This window comes from Myotis myotis, unplaced genomic scaffold (genome assembly GCF_014108235.1).
Source record: "Myotis myotis isolate mMyoMyo1 unplaced genomic scaffold, mMyoMyo1.p scaffold_m19_p_2, whole genome shotgun sequence".
Taxonomy (NCBI): Eukaryota; Metazoa; Chordata; class Mammalia; order Chiroptera; family Vespertilionidae; genus Myotis; species Myotis myotis.
Genome location: NW_023416324.1, coordinates 85229764 through 85243908, shown reverse-complemented (window position 1 = coordinate 85243908; position 14145 = coordinate 85229764). Strand labels below are relative to the sequence as shown.

Here is a 14145-nt window from a genome sequence, read left to right as displayed (position 1 = left end):
TTAATTATGATGTGTCTTGGTGTGGTCCTCTTTGGATTCCTTTTGTTTGGGGTTCTCTGCGCTTCCTGGACTTGTAAGTCCATTTCTTTCACCAGGTAGGGGAAGTTTTCTGTCATTATTTCTTCAAAAAGGTTTTCAATATCTTGCCCTCTCTCTCCTTCTGGCACCCCTATAATTCTGATGTTGGTACGCTTGAAGTTGTCCCAGAGGTTCCTTACACTATCTTCATATTTTTGGAATCTCTTTTCTTTTTTCTTTTTCAGTTGGGTATTTTTTGTTTCTTTGTATTTCAAATCTTTGACTTGATTCTTGGGATCCTCTTGTCTGCTGTTGGATCTCTGTAAATTATTCTTTATTTCATTCAGTGTATGCTTAATTTCTAGTTGGTCCTTTTTCATGTCTTCCATGGTCTCACTATACTTATTGAGGGATTCATTAAATTTATCGGCGGTTTCCATAAAATTCTTGAAAAACCTTATAAACGTGGCCTTGAACTCTATATCCAGTCGTTTGCTTTCCTCCATTTCTGCCATTTGTGACCTGTTTCTTTGTCTCCGCATTTTGGCTGCTTCCCTGTGTTGATAGAGTGGCCCTGCGCTCCAGGTGTCCTGTAGGGCCCAGTGGCTCAGCCTCCCCAGTTACCTGAGGTGGACACTCTTGGTGCCTTGGTTGTTGTAGGATCACTGGGAGGAATTGACCTCCAGGCCAATTGGCTGTGAGAATCAGCTGTGTCTGCAGTGGGAGAACTTCTGTGCTGAAGACACCCTTCTGGGGCAAGACTTGCTTCAGTGGGGCTTTGGTGCTCACTGAGTCTGCTCCCTGAGTGTGTCCCTTATGGATCTGAGGAGTTGCAATCTGGACGGTCCCCCTCTGACCACTGGGTACAGTGGCTCCTGGATCTAAGGAGGTGCTAATTCAGCCTCTGCCTGAGGCCACACAGCAGGAGCCACGAAGAGGCTCAGCTGTTAAGCAATGTAAGCCGCTGCGGGGCCTTGGGCCTTCTCTTGGAAGTTCCGGGTCTGCTTGGCTCGGCTGCAGTTAGGTACATTCACATGCAAAAGCCTCTGCCGCAGCCTGGGTGGGGTGGGGTCTCAGGGAGTCAAAGGGCGGAGAAAGCAGCTATGGCTGATTCTCCTAAGGAGTCGCGCGTCTCAGTGACCCGATAATTGCTGCAAGCACCTCTGAGGGAAAGCCGCACTCAAGTTCGCCCGCTGCCCGACAGTCCAGCTTCTCCCCGTATGAGTCCTGGGTCCCCAGAGACTTCCTGGAACCGGAGTTCAGAGCAGTCGGGAGCTTGTGATTCAAAAAAAACAGCCGCATCCTCAGGTGCCATCCCCTTTCTGCGCGCGCACGAGCTGCCATACCTCTGCACTTCACCTCCGCAGCTCCTCTGGCTCTCAGTGTGCTTTTCTTTCCTTCTGGTTGTAGAATTTACACTCAGCCAGGCTTCCTGTTGTTCTGGATGATGTCTGCTCTGTTCTTTGCGGTATTTTTCAATTGTTGTGGGAGGCAGCAATTTCCCGGTGTTTATCTATGCCGCCATCTTAGTTTCTCCTCTGTATAATATTCTTTATTTAAGTCAGTGTATGCTTAATTTCTAGTTGGTCCTTTATCACAACATCAAGGGTCTCACTAGATTTCTTGAGGATCTCACTACATTTACCGGCGGTCTCACCAGTCTTTTCGAGGGCCTTACTAAATTTATCGGAGGCTTCTAGACAGTTCTTGAAACACCTTAAAAGTGTGGTTTTGAACTCTATATCCAGCAGTTTGCTTTCCTCCATTTCTGTCATTTGTGTCCTGTTTCTTTGTCCCCACATTTTTTATGCTTTCTTGGTGCACCCCCCTTGTGGTCTTTGTGCACAGTCCTGTTGTAGGTAACACTGGGGGGGGGGGATTTGACCTCCAGGCCAATTGGCTGTGAGAATCACCTGTGTCTGCAGTGGGAGAACTTCTGTCCTGATCTCTAGGGAGGTGCTAATCTAGCCTCTGCCTGAGGCTATCCAGCAAATGCCTGCATGCAAGGCTTGGGTGGGGTGGATCCCAGGGGATCAACAGGGCGGGCCGAGCGAGCAGTTATGGCTGCTCTCAGTCCTGCCTTCAGAGGCTCTGCTTCTCAGTGTCCCAGCAATTGCTGCAAGTACCTCGGAGAGAAAGCTGCCCTCAAGTTCCGACTGATGCCAGACAGTCCCGCTTCTCCCGTTTGAGTCTGGGTCCCCAGAGACTCACCCGGAACTGGAGCTCAGAGCCTGAGACTCCCTCCTGATTGAAAAAGACAACCACGCCCTCAGCCGCCAGCCCGCTCTGCATGCACCTCTGCACCTTAGTATTTTACTTCCGCACTGCGCCTCCTCTGAGTCTCGGTATGTTTTTCTCTTTCCTTCTAGTTGTAGAATTTCCACTCAGCCAGCCTTCCTGTGGTTCTGGGTGATGTCCGTTCCAACTTTTAGTTGTATTTTTGAAGTGGTTGTGCGAGGCAGCAATCTCCGGTGTTTACCTATGCCGCCATCTTGGTTTCTCCCAAATTGTTTCATGAAAAGACATTTTTAGTCTTAGTTCATCAAATGTCATTCACCATATTTTGAACAAGAATGAAATTGAATTATAATATTTTTACCAAGTGAAAGTGCCAGGTAAAATACAGGCCATCCAATTAAATTTGAATTTCAGATAAACAATGAATAGTTTTTGTATGTCCATGCAATATTTGGGATCTACTTACACTCAAAAATTATTCATCTTAATTCTAATTTAACAGGACATCCTGTCTATTTATTTGCTAACTCTGGCAACTGTATCACCAAGGCAGGTGTCACCTCACACCTGTTAGAATGGCCATTATAAAAACACAATATACAGAACAGACTGTGGAATCTCAGAGGGAAGGCAGGGGAGGGTGGGTGGGTGGGTGGGAAGGGATCAACCAAAGAACTTGTATGCATATATGCGTAACCCATGGACACAGACAATAGGGTGGTGAAGGCCTGGGTTGGGGGGTGGGGGCAGGCTAGAAGGGGCCAATGGGGGAGGAAAGGAGGACATATGTAATTCTTTCAACAATAAAGATTCAATTAAAAATAAAAACAATAGCCGAAACCGGTTTGGCTCAGTGGATAGAGCGTCGGCCTGTGGACTGAAAGGTCCCAGGTTCGATTCCGGTCAAGGGCATGTACCTGGGTTGCGGGCATATCCCCAGTAGGAGATGTGCAGGAGGCAGCTGATCAATGTTTCTCTCTCATCGATGTTTCTAACTCTCTATCTCTCTCCCTTCCTCTCTGTAAAAAATCAATAAAATATATTTAAAAAAAATAAAAATAAAAACAATATAACGTCCCTGGCTGGTGTTGCTCAGTGGTTAGAGTGCCAGCCTGAGCACCAAAGGGTCACTGCAGGTTCAATCCTGCCTCAGTCAGGGAGCCTTCAGGAGGCTACAAATTGATGTCTCTCACTCTCTTTCTCTCTTTCTCTCTCTCTCCCTCTCCCCCCTTTCTTCTACTCTCTCTAAAAATCAATGGAAAAAATATCCTTGGGTTATTGAATTAACAACAACAACAAAAAGCAATATAACAAATGTGGGTGAGGATGTGGAGAAAAGAGAACACTTGCGCATTGGTGGGAATGAAAATTGGTAAAACCACTATGGAAACAGTAGGCAGGTTCTTCAAAAAATTTAAAATAGAAGTACTACACGATACAGCAATTTTACTTCTGGCTATTTATTTAAAGAAAATGAAAACACTAATTTGAAAGCATATATGCACCCCATGTTCATTATAGCATTATTTACAATAGCCAAGATATGGAAATAACCTAAGCATTCACCAACAGATGAATGGATAAAGAAAATGTGGCCTATCTATCTATCTATCTATGCCACATTACACACACACACACACACACACACACACACACACACACACACATATACATACACACATATATACACATATACACATATATAAAGTATATATAACTATATCATGTAATAGAATATTATTCAGCTATATAAAAGAATGAAATTTTGCTACATGTGACAATATGGATGAGCCTTGGAGACATTATGCTAAGTGAATTCAGACAGTTAAAGACAAATACCATATGATTTCACCTATATGTGCAATTTAAAAAATAAAACTAACAATAGAATTGAGCTCATACACTAGTATACAGAGAACAGATTGGTAGTCGTCAGAGGTGGGGGGTGGTGGTGGGCACAATGGATGAAGGGGGTGTAAACCAAAATTAAATTTAGATTGTAATAAAGAATACTTGAGTGAAAGGAGCTGTAGCTCCAGAGGCACAGCGTCCGGTAACAACCTAAGCTGTGCTCCAGCGAGAACAAACAAATGCGGGTTTATAAAAGTAGAACCGGGAAATGTAATTCTTTCATGCAAATGAAGTATTGTAGGCTAGGTTAACAGGGATTGGTTAGTTCCAATATGTAAACGAGGTGAAACAACACTGTTAAAGAGGGTAATATGTTCTCACCTATTATAACAACTGTTTCTCAGGTCATAATATGAACAATATTTTTTCCATTTGTTTTGAAATAACTTAAGCATCAGCTACATTACTCTAAAGCTTCTTTATTACATTTAATTGAACATTATCAATTACATTTATGAGAAGTAACAAAGAAATGGTAAGCTGTTTTTGACTAAAATATCTCAATTCTAATTTTAAAACCTAATCAGAAAGACTATAAATAGTATAATAGTAATTAGTATATTAGATAAATAGTATAATAATCCACTAAGTACACATCATCATTAGGCTATCTCTGTTATGAAGACATTTGTCAATGCTAATAAAAGCTATTCAGCTGACAAAGGAAAACAAATTATCTTAAAAATAACTGCATTTTATCACTGCAATAGTGTAAATATTTTAAAATAGTGTGAATATTTTAAAAGCTGTAGACAAAAAATTTGGAGGTAAAGTAATCAAAATTACTACCTGAAATTATTTTAACAGGTTTTAAATGCTAAATAAAAATCCTGAGAAATGATTCCAGAGATAAGATTGTAAAGATTTCCTCCTGAAGCTGTTTGACAACCTCAACGTGCCAAGTAAAGATGCTCTAATATGGTCTAATGGGAAAAGGCTTAGAATGAGAACCAGGTTTAACTTGTATTCCATCTTCGTGGTCTCCAGTTTTCTCATTTGTTCATTTAACAAAGACACATTCCAGACCTTATTCTGTGTAGTATAGTGGGTTTAAAAATGTTGTGCTACATACATTTCCCAACTCAACATGAGAGTGGCCATTTCATGTTCCACTGCCGGCATGGACACCAATATTATGTTGTGACCAGGTTTGCTGTTTAAAAGTCCTCATTGTCATAGCTCAAGAACGGACTAACTCTGTCTGAATAACTGATTCTAGACCCCAGTCCGGATGCACACACATCCCAGGTCTCTGTTCGGTCTGTCCTGGAAGGAGCTGACTCCTGAGGAAAAGCCACCGTGGGTCTGATGGCCCTGCAGTCTCCTGGAATTTTCAAGGGAAGTGACATTGATGGAGAGGCTGCCCTGGTGACGGTAGCTGGAAGGTCCAAGGCTTCTGGATAGATGGGCATCAGGGTGTTTTCAGAAGTATAGTTACAGCCCAAAAGGCTCCTAGCTTCCCGCACGTTGTCACAGTATTTCAGAGCTGGCGGCTGGTAAGCCTGGTAGGACACTTTGGTGGTGGTAGTGATCACCGTCTGTAGGGTTGGGGCACCTGGTGGGGGAGGGGTGAGGTACCTACCAGGAAGCTCTGCGTTATAAGAGGGGCGAGTGGCCATGGCCTGGAACTGTCCAGGGTCAGTCCTCTCCCCAAGGCCAGGTTTTCCAAGAGCTGGTTTCCAGCCATGTTGTTTACTGGCGAAATCACAGCTGCTCTGGAAGCTGCTGTATGACTTGACATTATACTGTAGTGCATTCAGGTGGATCCAGTCTGTGTCATTAGCATTGCTGCTGGAATCCTTATACAGGGTGGAATATGCACTCGAATTTATATAACCAGGACCTGCCAATTCATAGCTGCAAGGAGACCTAGGCAAATAGATTCTTGGGTTTGGATATTTCTGAAAGGGTGGCATTATGTCTCCTTGAAAGGTGGCTAGGTCACAGGTAGCCTTATAAGCATCAGAGTTTTGGAAGGAAAAGCAAGACTGCCCTAGAATAGGAAAGCCAGCATCAGCAGTTATATCAAATTCTTCTGGATTTTCCAGGGTAGGTATGTTGTTGAAGTGTCCACTGTTGTCTTGATCCTCTCCTGCCTAAAAAGATATATATTTTTATTTGTAAATAAAATGCAACTCTCACCTGCAATAGTAGCCAACCAACCAAAAATCAACTTCCAACCAACTTCCACCCAGCCCGTGTGCTCAGTGGTGGAGCATCGACCTATGAACCAGGAGGTCATGGTTTGATTCCCAACCAGGGCACATGCCTGGGTTGTGGGCTCAATCCCCAGTAAGGGGCATGCAGGAGGCAGCCAATCAATGATTCTCTTTCATCACTGATGTTTCTATCACTCTCCTTCTCTCTTGCTCTCTAAAATCAATTTTATATATATATATAATTAATATAACTTCCAATTGGTGGGTTCTGTGTTGTGAGCACTACACAGCTCAGGACATGAATTGGGCTTCTGGTCCAGGGGCTGCATAGCTGGAGCTTGCTTGGGTGTGAATACCACATGGCTGCATGCGGGTCCACAGTAGCCAGGCAAGAGTGGGTCTGTCCTCCCCTATACTATGTTTGCAAGAGTGGAGATTCTAGAGCCTGACACAGATCAGGGTTCAAATCCTGACCCTGTTCCTCATTAATTGAACAAGTTACTTAATCTCTCTGAGTCTCAGATTCCCAATTTTAAAAATGGGGCTCAATAATAGTAGCCTCCTCTTCAGGCTTTTGTGAACGTCTCATGTGTGAAACTTTAGACCTTATGTGCCTAGCACATAGAAAGAGCTCAAACAATGCCTGTTTCTCTTATCCTCAGACTAACAGTCTGCCCGCTTGGCATGCTTTGGTTGAAAAGCCAAACTGGATCTAGTTGGCCAAACAAATGCTATCTGTTCTATGTAAATAATGTAAAGGGCTCTCTCAAGGATGCATGTGAACTCACTGTTGGTATGCACATATATCTTTCTTTAGTGCCATCATATAACTGCCCTTGTATCAGCAAGTCAGCATACTCACTGTATTATTGACTGTGTAGATAGTTGACTTTTTTTTTAAAGAGAAGAGATGAAATTGGAAACACTATCCAAAATGTTAATTCAATGACATTTTGTTGGAGATACACAATTTTCACAGATAATCAAACCTTTTAAATTATTGTCTGACCTTGCTTGGGTGTGAATACCACACCCAACATTTAATACCACACTTAACATTTTACATAATTACCAGTATACGTTGTGATGAAAATAAACACAGACCACAATGTAACGTCAGCTCCCCATTACCTCCAGTTCTCGAATTCTCTTTTCCTGGGGTTGATAAAAACAGGCCATTTGTCTCTTGATGGCACTTCTTCTAGCTTCTGTCTCTGATTTACTCTCTGGTCTTGGGTGATCATGAACCCCCTTAGCCTGCATTAATAGGGAAGGAAACTGGCAATGTTAGTAAAAATTATGTCTTTCCCAAGATCCCAAGTTGATGTCTGTTTTTTCAAACTGACAGGAAAAAATTCTTGAGCTAATAAAACAGCATCAATAATAGATATCTGCCAGCTGGCGTGGCTTAGTGGTTGAGTGTCAACCTATGAACCAGGAGGTCAGTTTCGATTCCTGGTCAGGGCACATGTCTGGGTTGTGGAATCAGTCCCCAGGAGGGGGCGTGCAGGAGGCAACCAGTCAATGATTCTCTCCCATCATTGATGTTTCTATCTCTCTCTCCCTCTCCCTTCCTCTCTGAAATCAATGAAAATGTATTTAAAAAAAAATAAGAATAGACATTTTAAAAGATTACCAACAGTCCTTTCACCATATTAAATCAACTCTAACTGCAACATGCTCACTATCTCTTGCCCTTGCAGAGCACACAGTAGGAAGGAGCACACTAATTACTCAAGGAGCCTGAAAGGCCCTGGGAGACCCAGCACCTGCTTCTGGCCACGGAGCTGTATTTGGTTTGGTCCAGAGTTCCTAAGGTACGTGGCAGGTGGTTTGGTCTCTACTATACAATGAAAATACGCATCCAAAACGGTGGTGTCCCCCCAACCACCTGGAAAAATATGGCGTTGCCATCAAGCCTCCAGAAGTTGGTTACTGGGTATCCGCTGTGCCCTCGGCAGGGAACCAATTCCAAAGCGGAATGACAGTTGGGGCATGCTTTCTCTGCAAAGCCAGAGGGGAGAATATTAATAACAGCTCGACTCCAGACCCTTTCAAAAGAACAAAAGGGAAATTACTGGATGTAGGGAACTCAGGACTGCAAGGCCGCCCCCACCCCAGGCCTCGGGGCCTCACTCTGCTGCTTCAGCCGCGCCTTGTCGCAGATGGCAGGCCTCAGCTGCAGGCGGGAGCCATCGGGCAGGGCGCAGGCCTGCGCACACACCACCACGCCCAGGCAGGACTTCTTGAGGATGTGGCCGTTGTGGTTGTTGGTGTTGCGCATGGCCCAGCCGCTCAGGTGGCGCTGCGCCTTCTTCTCATCGCTGCGGTAGATGAAGCGCACGAAGCCATCAGGCCACTCGCAGAAGTGGTCGAAGTGGGCTGGCTCCTGGACAGGCGCACAAAAGGAAGAGCGGTCAAGTCTACCAAGACCAAACCCAACACATTGCGCTTTTAATTTCTCCAAGCATATCAGAATAAAAATTGGTCCCTTTTAGATCCGGAAATGTTGTAAAACTCGGAAGCGACGTCATCACAAATGCTACTCATCTTGTCTATAATAGCTTACTGACAATTGGCTAATTGATGTTAATATTGTGCTGTTCTTCTCAATGCTGTACATGTATCAATTCATCTACACTTTATAACACACAGGCAATAGATAATATTATTCTCCCAGTGTTACCTAATAATAATTGGGGGCCAGAGAGGTTAACTGACTTGCCCAAAGTCACCCAGCTAGTAAGACCTGGCTCTAGGTCTAGGATTTGAGCCCTAGCAGTTTGACTCCAGAGCCTTTTCTCCTTATCACCATGTTATACCACTTTTTGTATATTTAAATGTTGGAAACATTTCCAGATTAAGTATTAAAGAACCAGGGCAAAAAGTGATTGGGATGGTCTCTTACTGGACTGCAATTGAGACTGTAAATAGCTTTACTTCAATTCAGCACTTTTTCTTCAAAACTCCTGGCTCTATTCCAAACCTGTCAGTCACATTAGCAGTGACACTCAGAGCAAGATCAGAGAGGCAGGAACAACTTCCGACGTTCCTCCCAGTTTAGCTCTCCAAGTTTTCAAGGACGTTGTGATGAAGGGCCTGACATCAAGGTAAACCCCGGCACTGGGAAGAAGCCTGCTAAGAACTGGGCCTCTCCCCAGAGCAACCGGGAATGTCATTCTCAACAAAGAGCCACATGGCTGCAATCATGTTATATCACGTTCTGCATTATTAAGCCGCAATGTCTTTCTTATATATCAGTTTCATATAAAATTACCCTTCAATGAGCACTTACTGACCCCTGCCCTAAAGGCACCTGGTACAGACAGAGGCCAGTAGACAAGGGACGGTGGGCCAAGTCCAGCCTGCCACAGGTTTTAGCACACGCTAAGGATGGTTTTAAATATTTTTTAATGGTTGGGGGAAATTTTTTAAAAATTATATTATTTGATACATGAAAATGATATGAAAATCAAATTTCAGTATCCATAAGTAAAGTTGTATTGGGTATGTCCATGTCCATGAGTCTATGTATTGTCTATGGCTGTTTTCACACTACGATGCAGAATTGAGTATTTAGGATAGAGACAGTATGGCCCACAAAGCCACATTAATGCAGTATCTATAATCCTCACAGCAAGGTTGCATGAGGTGCACGGTTACTCTTATGTATTAGATAAGGATGTGGAAGTGAGAGAGAGAGAGAACCTTCTACAGTGGCATAGCTGGGATTTAAACAGAAGTCTGAGTTGCCAGACCCCACTGGCTGTACTGGTATGACAGAGGCTCAGAAGAGTATTACCACAGTAATAAGACATTTGCAACATCTCTCCCTCCCACCACCCCAGAGAATTAGATCCAACATTTGCAGAGCAAAGTATTCTCAGTTGGACAATTCAGACTTGCACACATTGTTACTTTTGTACATTCTAACAGTAATAAGTAAATAGGCAATTTTGTTTCCAAAGCCACAGAGATATTGTTGAAATCATTATTATTACTAATAGGCATTCTTATCTTTTCTAGAAATATTATAATTGAAATAAATTAATAGATTGACTTAAGGTTAGTGACAAATGAAATATATAATGATGTGCTATCAACTCTAAGTTCATACTAAATGCTAATATCTTGTTAAAGTGAACATTTCAATTTAAGGACCTTACTAACAAATTGAAAGTTTTCCAGAACAGGCTATTTTTTTAGTGCTGCCCTGTATACAGACTAGACTCCCATGTCTCACACCAGCTACTAAAATAGTGACACTGAAAATGAAGCCACAGAGATGGTATTTTTAAGTCAAAACAAGAATGGAGGACTCCAGGATTGGGTTTCATTTGCTCTAATGTGTTGGCACGTGCGAGTGCATGCACTCAGACACAGACAAACATGCACACGCTGAACACCACAGCCGACCTGGCCGAGAGCTTAAGATTGTTATCTATTTTGCCCTGTGATGACAGGTGAGCAGCCTGAGACTAAGGCAAATTCAATAACAACCTCAAGGTCATATAGCCAGTTTAGCTCTTGCTCCTTCAATTAGCCAAAACAGGGTTAGAAGCCTACATTTTCCCAGTTCTCTTTATATAGCCCAGTGCACCTGTCCCCTTGGAGATGCCACACACACTCCCTTGCTTAAGAGCCAGTCTCCAAAGGAAAAATTACCCACATTTATGGAAGTCCAGAAAATATGGCTTGTGAGGGGAGCCCTATTTTAATTATTTGGTTGTGGCTCTAAAATGCAAGATGAGCTTTTTTCCTATGAAAATTTATATGGACTGAAGTCAGCGAGAATGAGATGCCCTTACTGTCCTGTGGTCTACTCTCACAAAAATGATACAGTGTGACGGTAGAGTAGGCAGACTTTAAAACAAATAAAAAAAACAAACTTTCTACAAAAAACACATCCAAAAATTGCTGATCTCTTTGAGAGGCTACGCAACTTTGCTACGGAATTGCTATCCATCTGAACAACTACACGGCACATGCTAGATGCTTAGTAAAAACCAAGCCTCTCATTCCCAAGCCACAACAGTGTGGAAAGGCCACTTTTGCAAATGCTTGGGAGGCCACGCCCACTCTCCCTCCACCTACACCTGGGACTTTAAAGTCACTCCTCAGCTTTTGCCCCACACCAGTATGACAAAGCATAAATTCCCTGGACTTGGCTCCAAACCATTTTGTTTCATTAAAACAAAACAAAAAACACACCACAAATCCACCCTAAAAGGACATAGATATTCTTGTCATTAAAGTAAACCCAGAAGTTATGTCCAAACTCTGGATTCCAGGGGCCCTGTGGGCACCCAGGGCCTGGTTAGCATGACTGGAGTTTCCTAGGAGCCATGCTTCATCCAGACAGCACCCCCGGGAATCTGAATAAATTGCCTAAGGCATGCTGTTTGTTCACCATTCCCCTCACAGGGATTGCAGTCCTGTCTCACATGTTTGGTGCATGTGAAGCAATGCTATGAGATTCTCCCCTACCTTTCTCATGGATTTCAAAGAATGGAAAAGGAGAGATTCACTTGATTTCTACCTTGGTTAAAGGAAAGTGAGGAGCAAGGCATCCCACCCCCGCCCCCAAGAGGACTGGAAAGGTGGAGCCTGATGGACAGTTTCAATGTTCTTGGACAGGCCATAAGAAAGAGCTAGGCAAAGATACATCTAGATACCCAACTCTGCCCTTTGTAGAGTCCATCTACATATGAGGAATCTCCTGTGCTTGTTGGCATGTGTGTTTGTGTATGCTCTGTCCACAGTCTCTGCAAGGACTTGTGGCGAGCTGGCAGGGCCAAGGCATACTCAGCCCCACTTTGGGCGCCTTATGTGCCCAGCCAGCTCAGCCAGGTTCGGTGAGCCTGAGAGGGGGCGGTGAAGGATTGAGAAAAGACAGACAAGAGAAGGAAAGCTGGGTCTGGGTGGGACGCTGTCCTCTCTGATGGAGAGCTAGCGACAGCGCCTGAGAGCCAAGTCTTTATTTTATAGCCAGATTCCACGAGGTAAAGTAAGGACCTGGTCAAGGTGTTTACATTGTTCTAATCTACTCAATTACATGCACCTGAACTCTATCAAGCCCACATCACTCAGACACATGGTCACGTGTTCAGACCATAGGTTCAAGCTTACAACTACAGCTGTTGGCTATAATTGTGCTGAGAAGGCTCTGCCCTCCAAGCTGGGACTTGCACGTGGCAGTGAGAGGACTGTGCCCTCTCAGTCCAGTGGTTCTCAACCTTGGCTGCACATTAGAATCACCTGGGAATCTTTTAAAATCCTGATTTCTGGGCCTCATCCTCCCGAAATTTTGTTTCTTTGTTACGGGGTGGGGCCACAACATTAGTAACAAAGAAACAATTTCCAGAGGATGAGGCCCAGAAATCAGGATTTTAAAAGATTCCCAGGTGATTCTAATGTGCAGCCAAGGTTGAGAACCACTGCATTAATCCGAGGCTTGAACCTGTCGAAACGCTGTAGCTGCTCTCCACAAGGACTTGAATGCCACCTCCTTCTTTGGATGGACTGTGCGCTCATGCCGTGTCACATACCTGAGGCATCTGCGGGTCGTTGATGTCCCAACTGAGCTTCATCCCGTAGGAGAGCACACAGTCCGCCTTCTGCCCGGCTTCCGTTGGCATCTGCCCACCTTGCCCGCCAAGTCCCGCAAGGATCCTGAAAGATAAAAGACGAAAACAAATCTAGAGGCGCGCCAGGTGAATTTGCCCAATAAAAAAATAAAGAAAGAAAGAAAGAAAAAAGTGGAGATTGGGAGAGAGGGAGTGGGAAGGAGAGGGAGAGGGAGAGAGAAGGAGAGAGAGAGAGAGAGAGAGAGAGAGAGAGAGAGAGAGAGAGAGAGAGAGAGAGAGAGAGAGAGAGAGAGAGAGAGAGATTGATTGGAAGTCCACGGGGGTTAAGGACCCGGGTGGAGCCCAGATCTGGGCCTCAGTCCTGAAGGCGCCAGGCAGCTCCGCCTTTACTCTCTCTTTCTCCAACTCTCAGGTCCCGCACCAGCAGGGCAGGTCACCCCCTCCCGGACAGAATAGGAACAGGAGGGGGAGGTTGACCTGAGCCCTTAGGTGACAGGAAACCGAAGCCAAGATGTTAAGGGGCGAGGCTGGAGGTGTGGAGGTTGGACTGCCTCATTTATATTGATGATTTTTTTTTTGTCTTTCTTTCTTTCTAACCCCGCCCGGCCTCTGGGGTTTCCGGAAGCTTTGGAGACAGTGGCTTTCGAGCCGCTACTCAATTCTCCTGCCGCTGGGGAACCTTAGGTCGCTGCGCGCCGCAGGCTGAGTAACTGCCCATGCCGCAGGATCTGTCGGCCTTCTTTGTGCCTTTTCCCCGGGCTTTTGCTGTAGCTGCTGTTATACGGGTCCTGGACTGTGGACTGTGTGCTCTTTTGTGTGAGTGTGTGAGGGGGGAGCGGGAGGGGCGCCGAAGCAGATGTCCAGGGGAGTGCCAAAGGTCCCTGTGTGCTCGTGAGCCTGGGTGCACCCACCCCGGGGCTGCGGGGGACCCTGCCCAGTGGGAAGAGAGTCCTGGAAAGTGAACCTGGAGAAAGTGGGGAAGACCATAGGGGCAGGTGGAGAGAGTTGGGGGTAGGGGTGGGGAGCTCTGTGCCCCTCAGGTGCAGGAGCTCCCGCGCAGAGAGCTTCGGCTCTCTCTGTCTGAGCCAGTTTCCCTATCTGCTTACAGGAGGGATTGGGGCTCCGGTGAGTTCTCAGTCGCCATCCACCTGACATAACCCTTTTAAACAATCATCTTTATTACCTTATATGCATATATGCATAGCCCATGGACACAGACAATGGGGTGCTGA

General features: G+C 44.9%; 2 protein-coding genes across 2 annotated transcripts in view; one reads left to right on the top strand and one right to left on the bottom strand.

Moving 5' to 3' along the window:
- Positions 1-5324: 5324 nt before the first annotated feature.
- GCM2 (glial cells missing transcription factor 2) lies at positions 5325-12964 on the bottom strand. The gene is made up of 5 exons (XM_036348019.1): positions 12875-12964; positions 8463-8715; positions 8218-8330; positions 7458-7583; positions 5325-6263 (listed from the first exon to the last, which is right to left on the bottom strand). Exons 1-5 carry the CDS (start codon positions 12962-12964, stop codon positions 5325-5327), a joined length of 1521 nt encoding a protein of 506 aa, XP_036203912.1.
- A 665-nt stretch (positions 12965-13629) lies between these two features.
- The window catches only part of SYCP2L (synaptonemal complex protein 2 like), a 92058-nt gene continuing 91542 nt past the window's right edge, over positions 13630-14145 (top strand). Inside the window, exon 1 of the mRNA XM_036348477.1 lies at positions 13630-13729. Coding sequence (XP_036204370.1) covers positions 13630-13729 — 100 coding nt within the window. The remainder of the gene's footprint in view (positions 13730-14145) is intronic.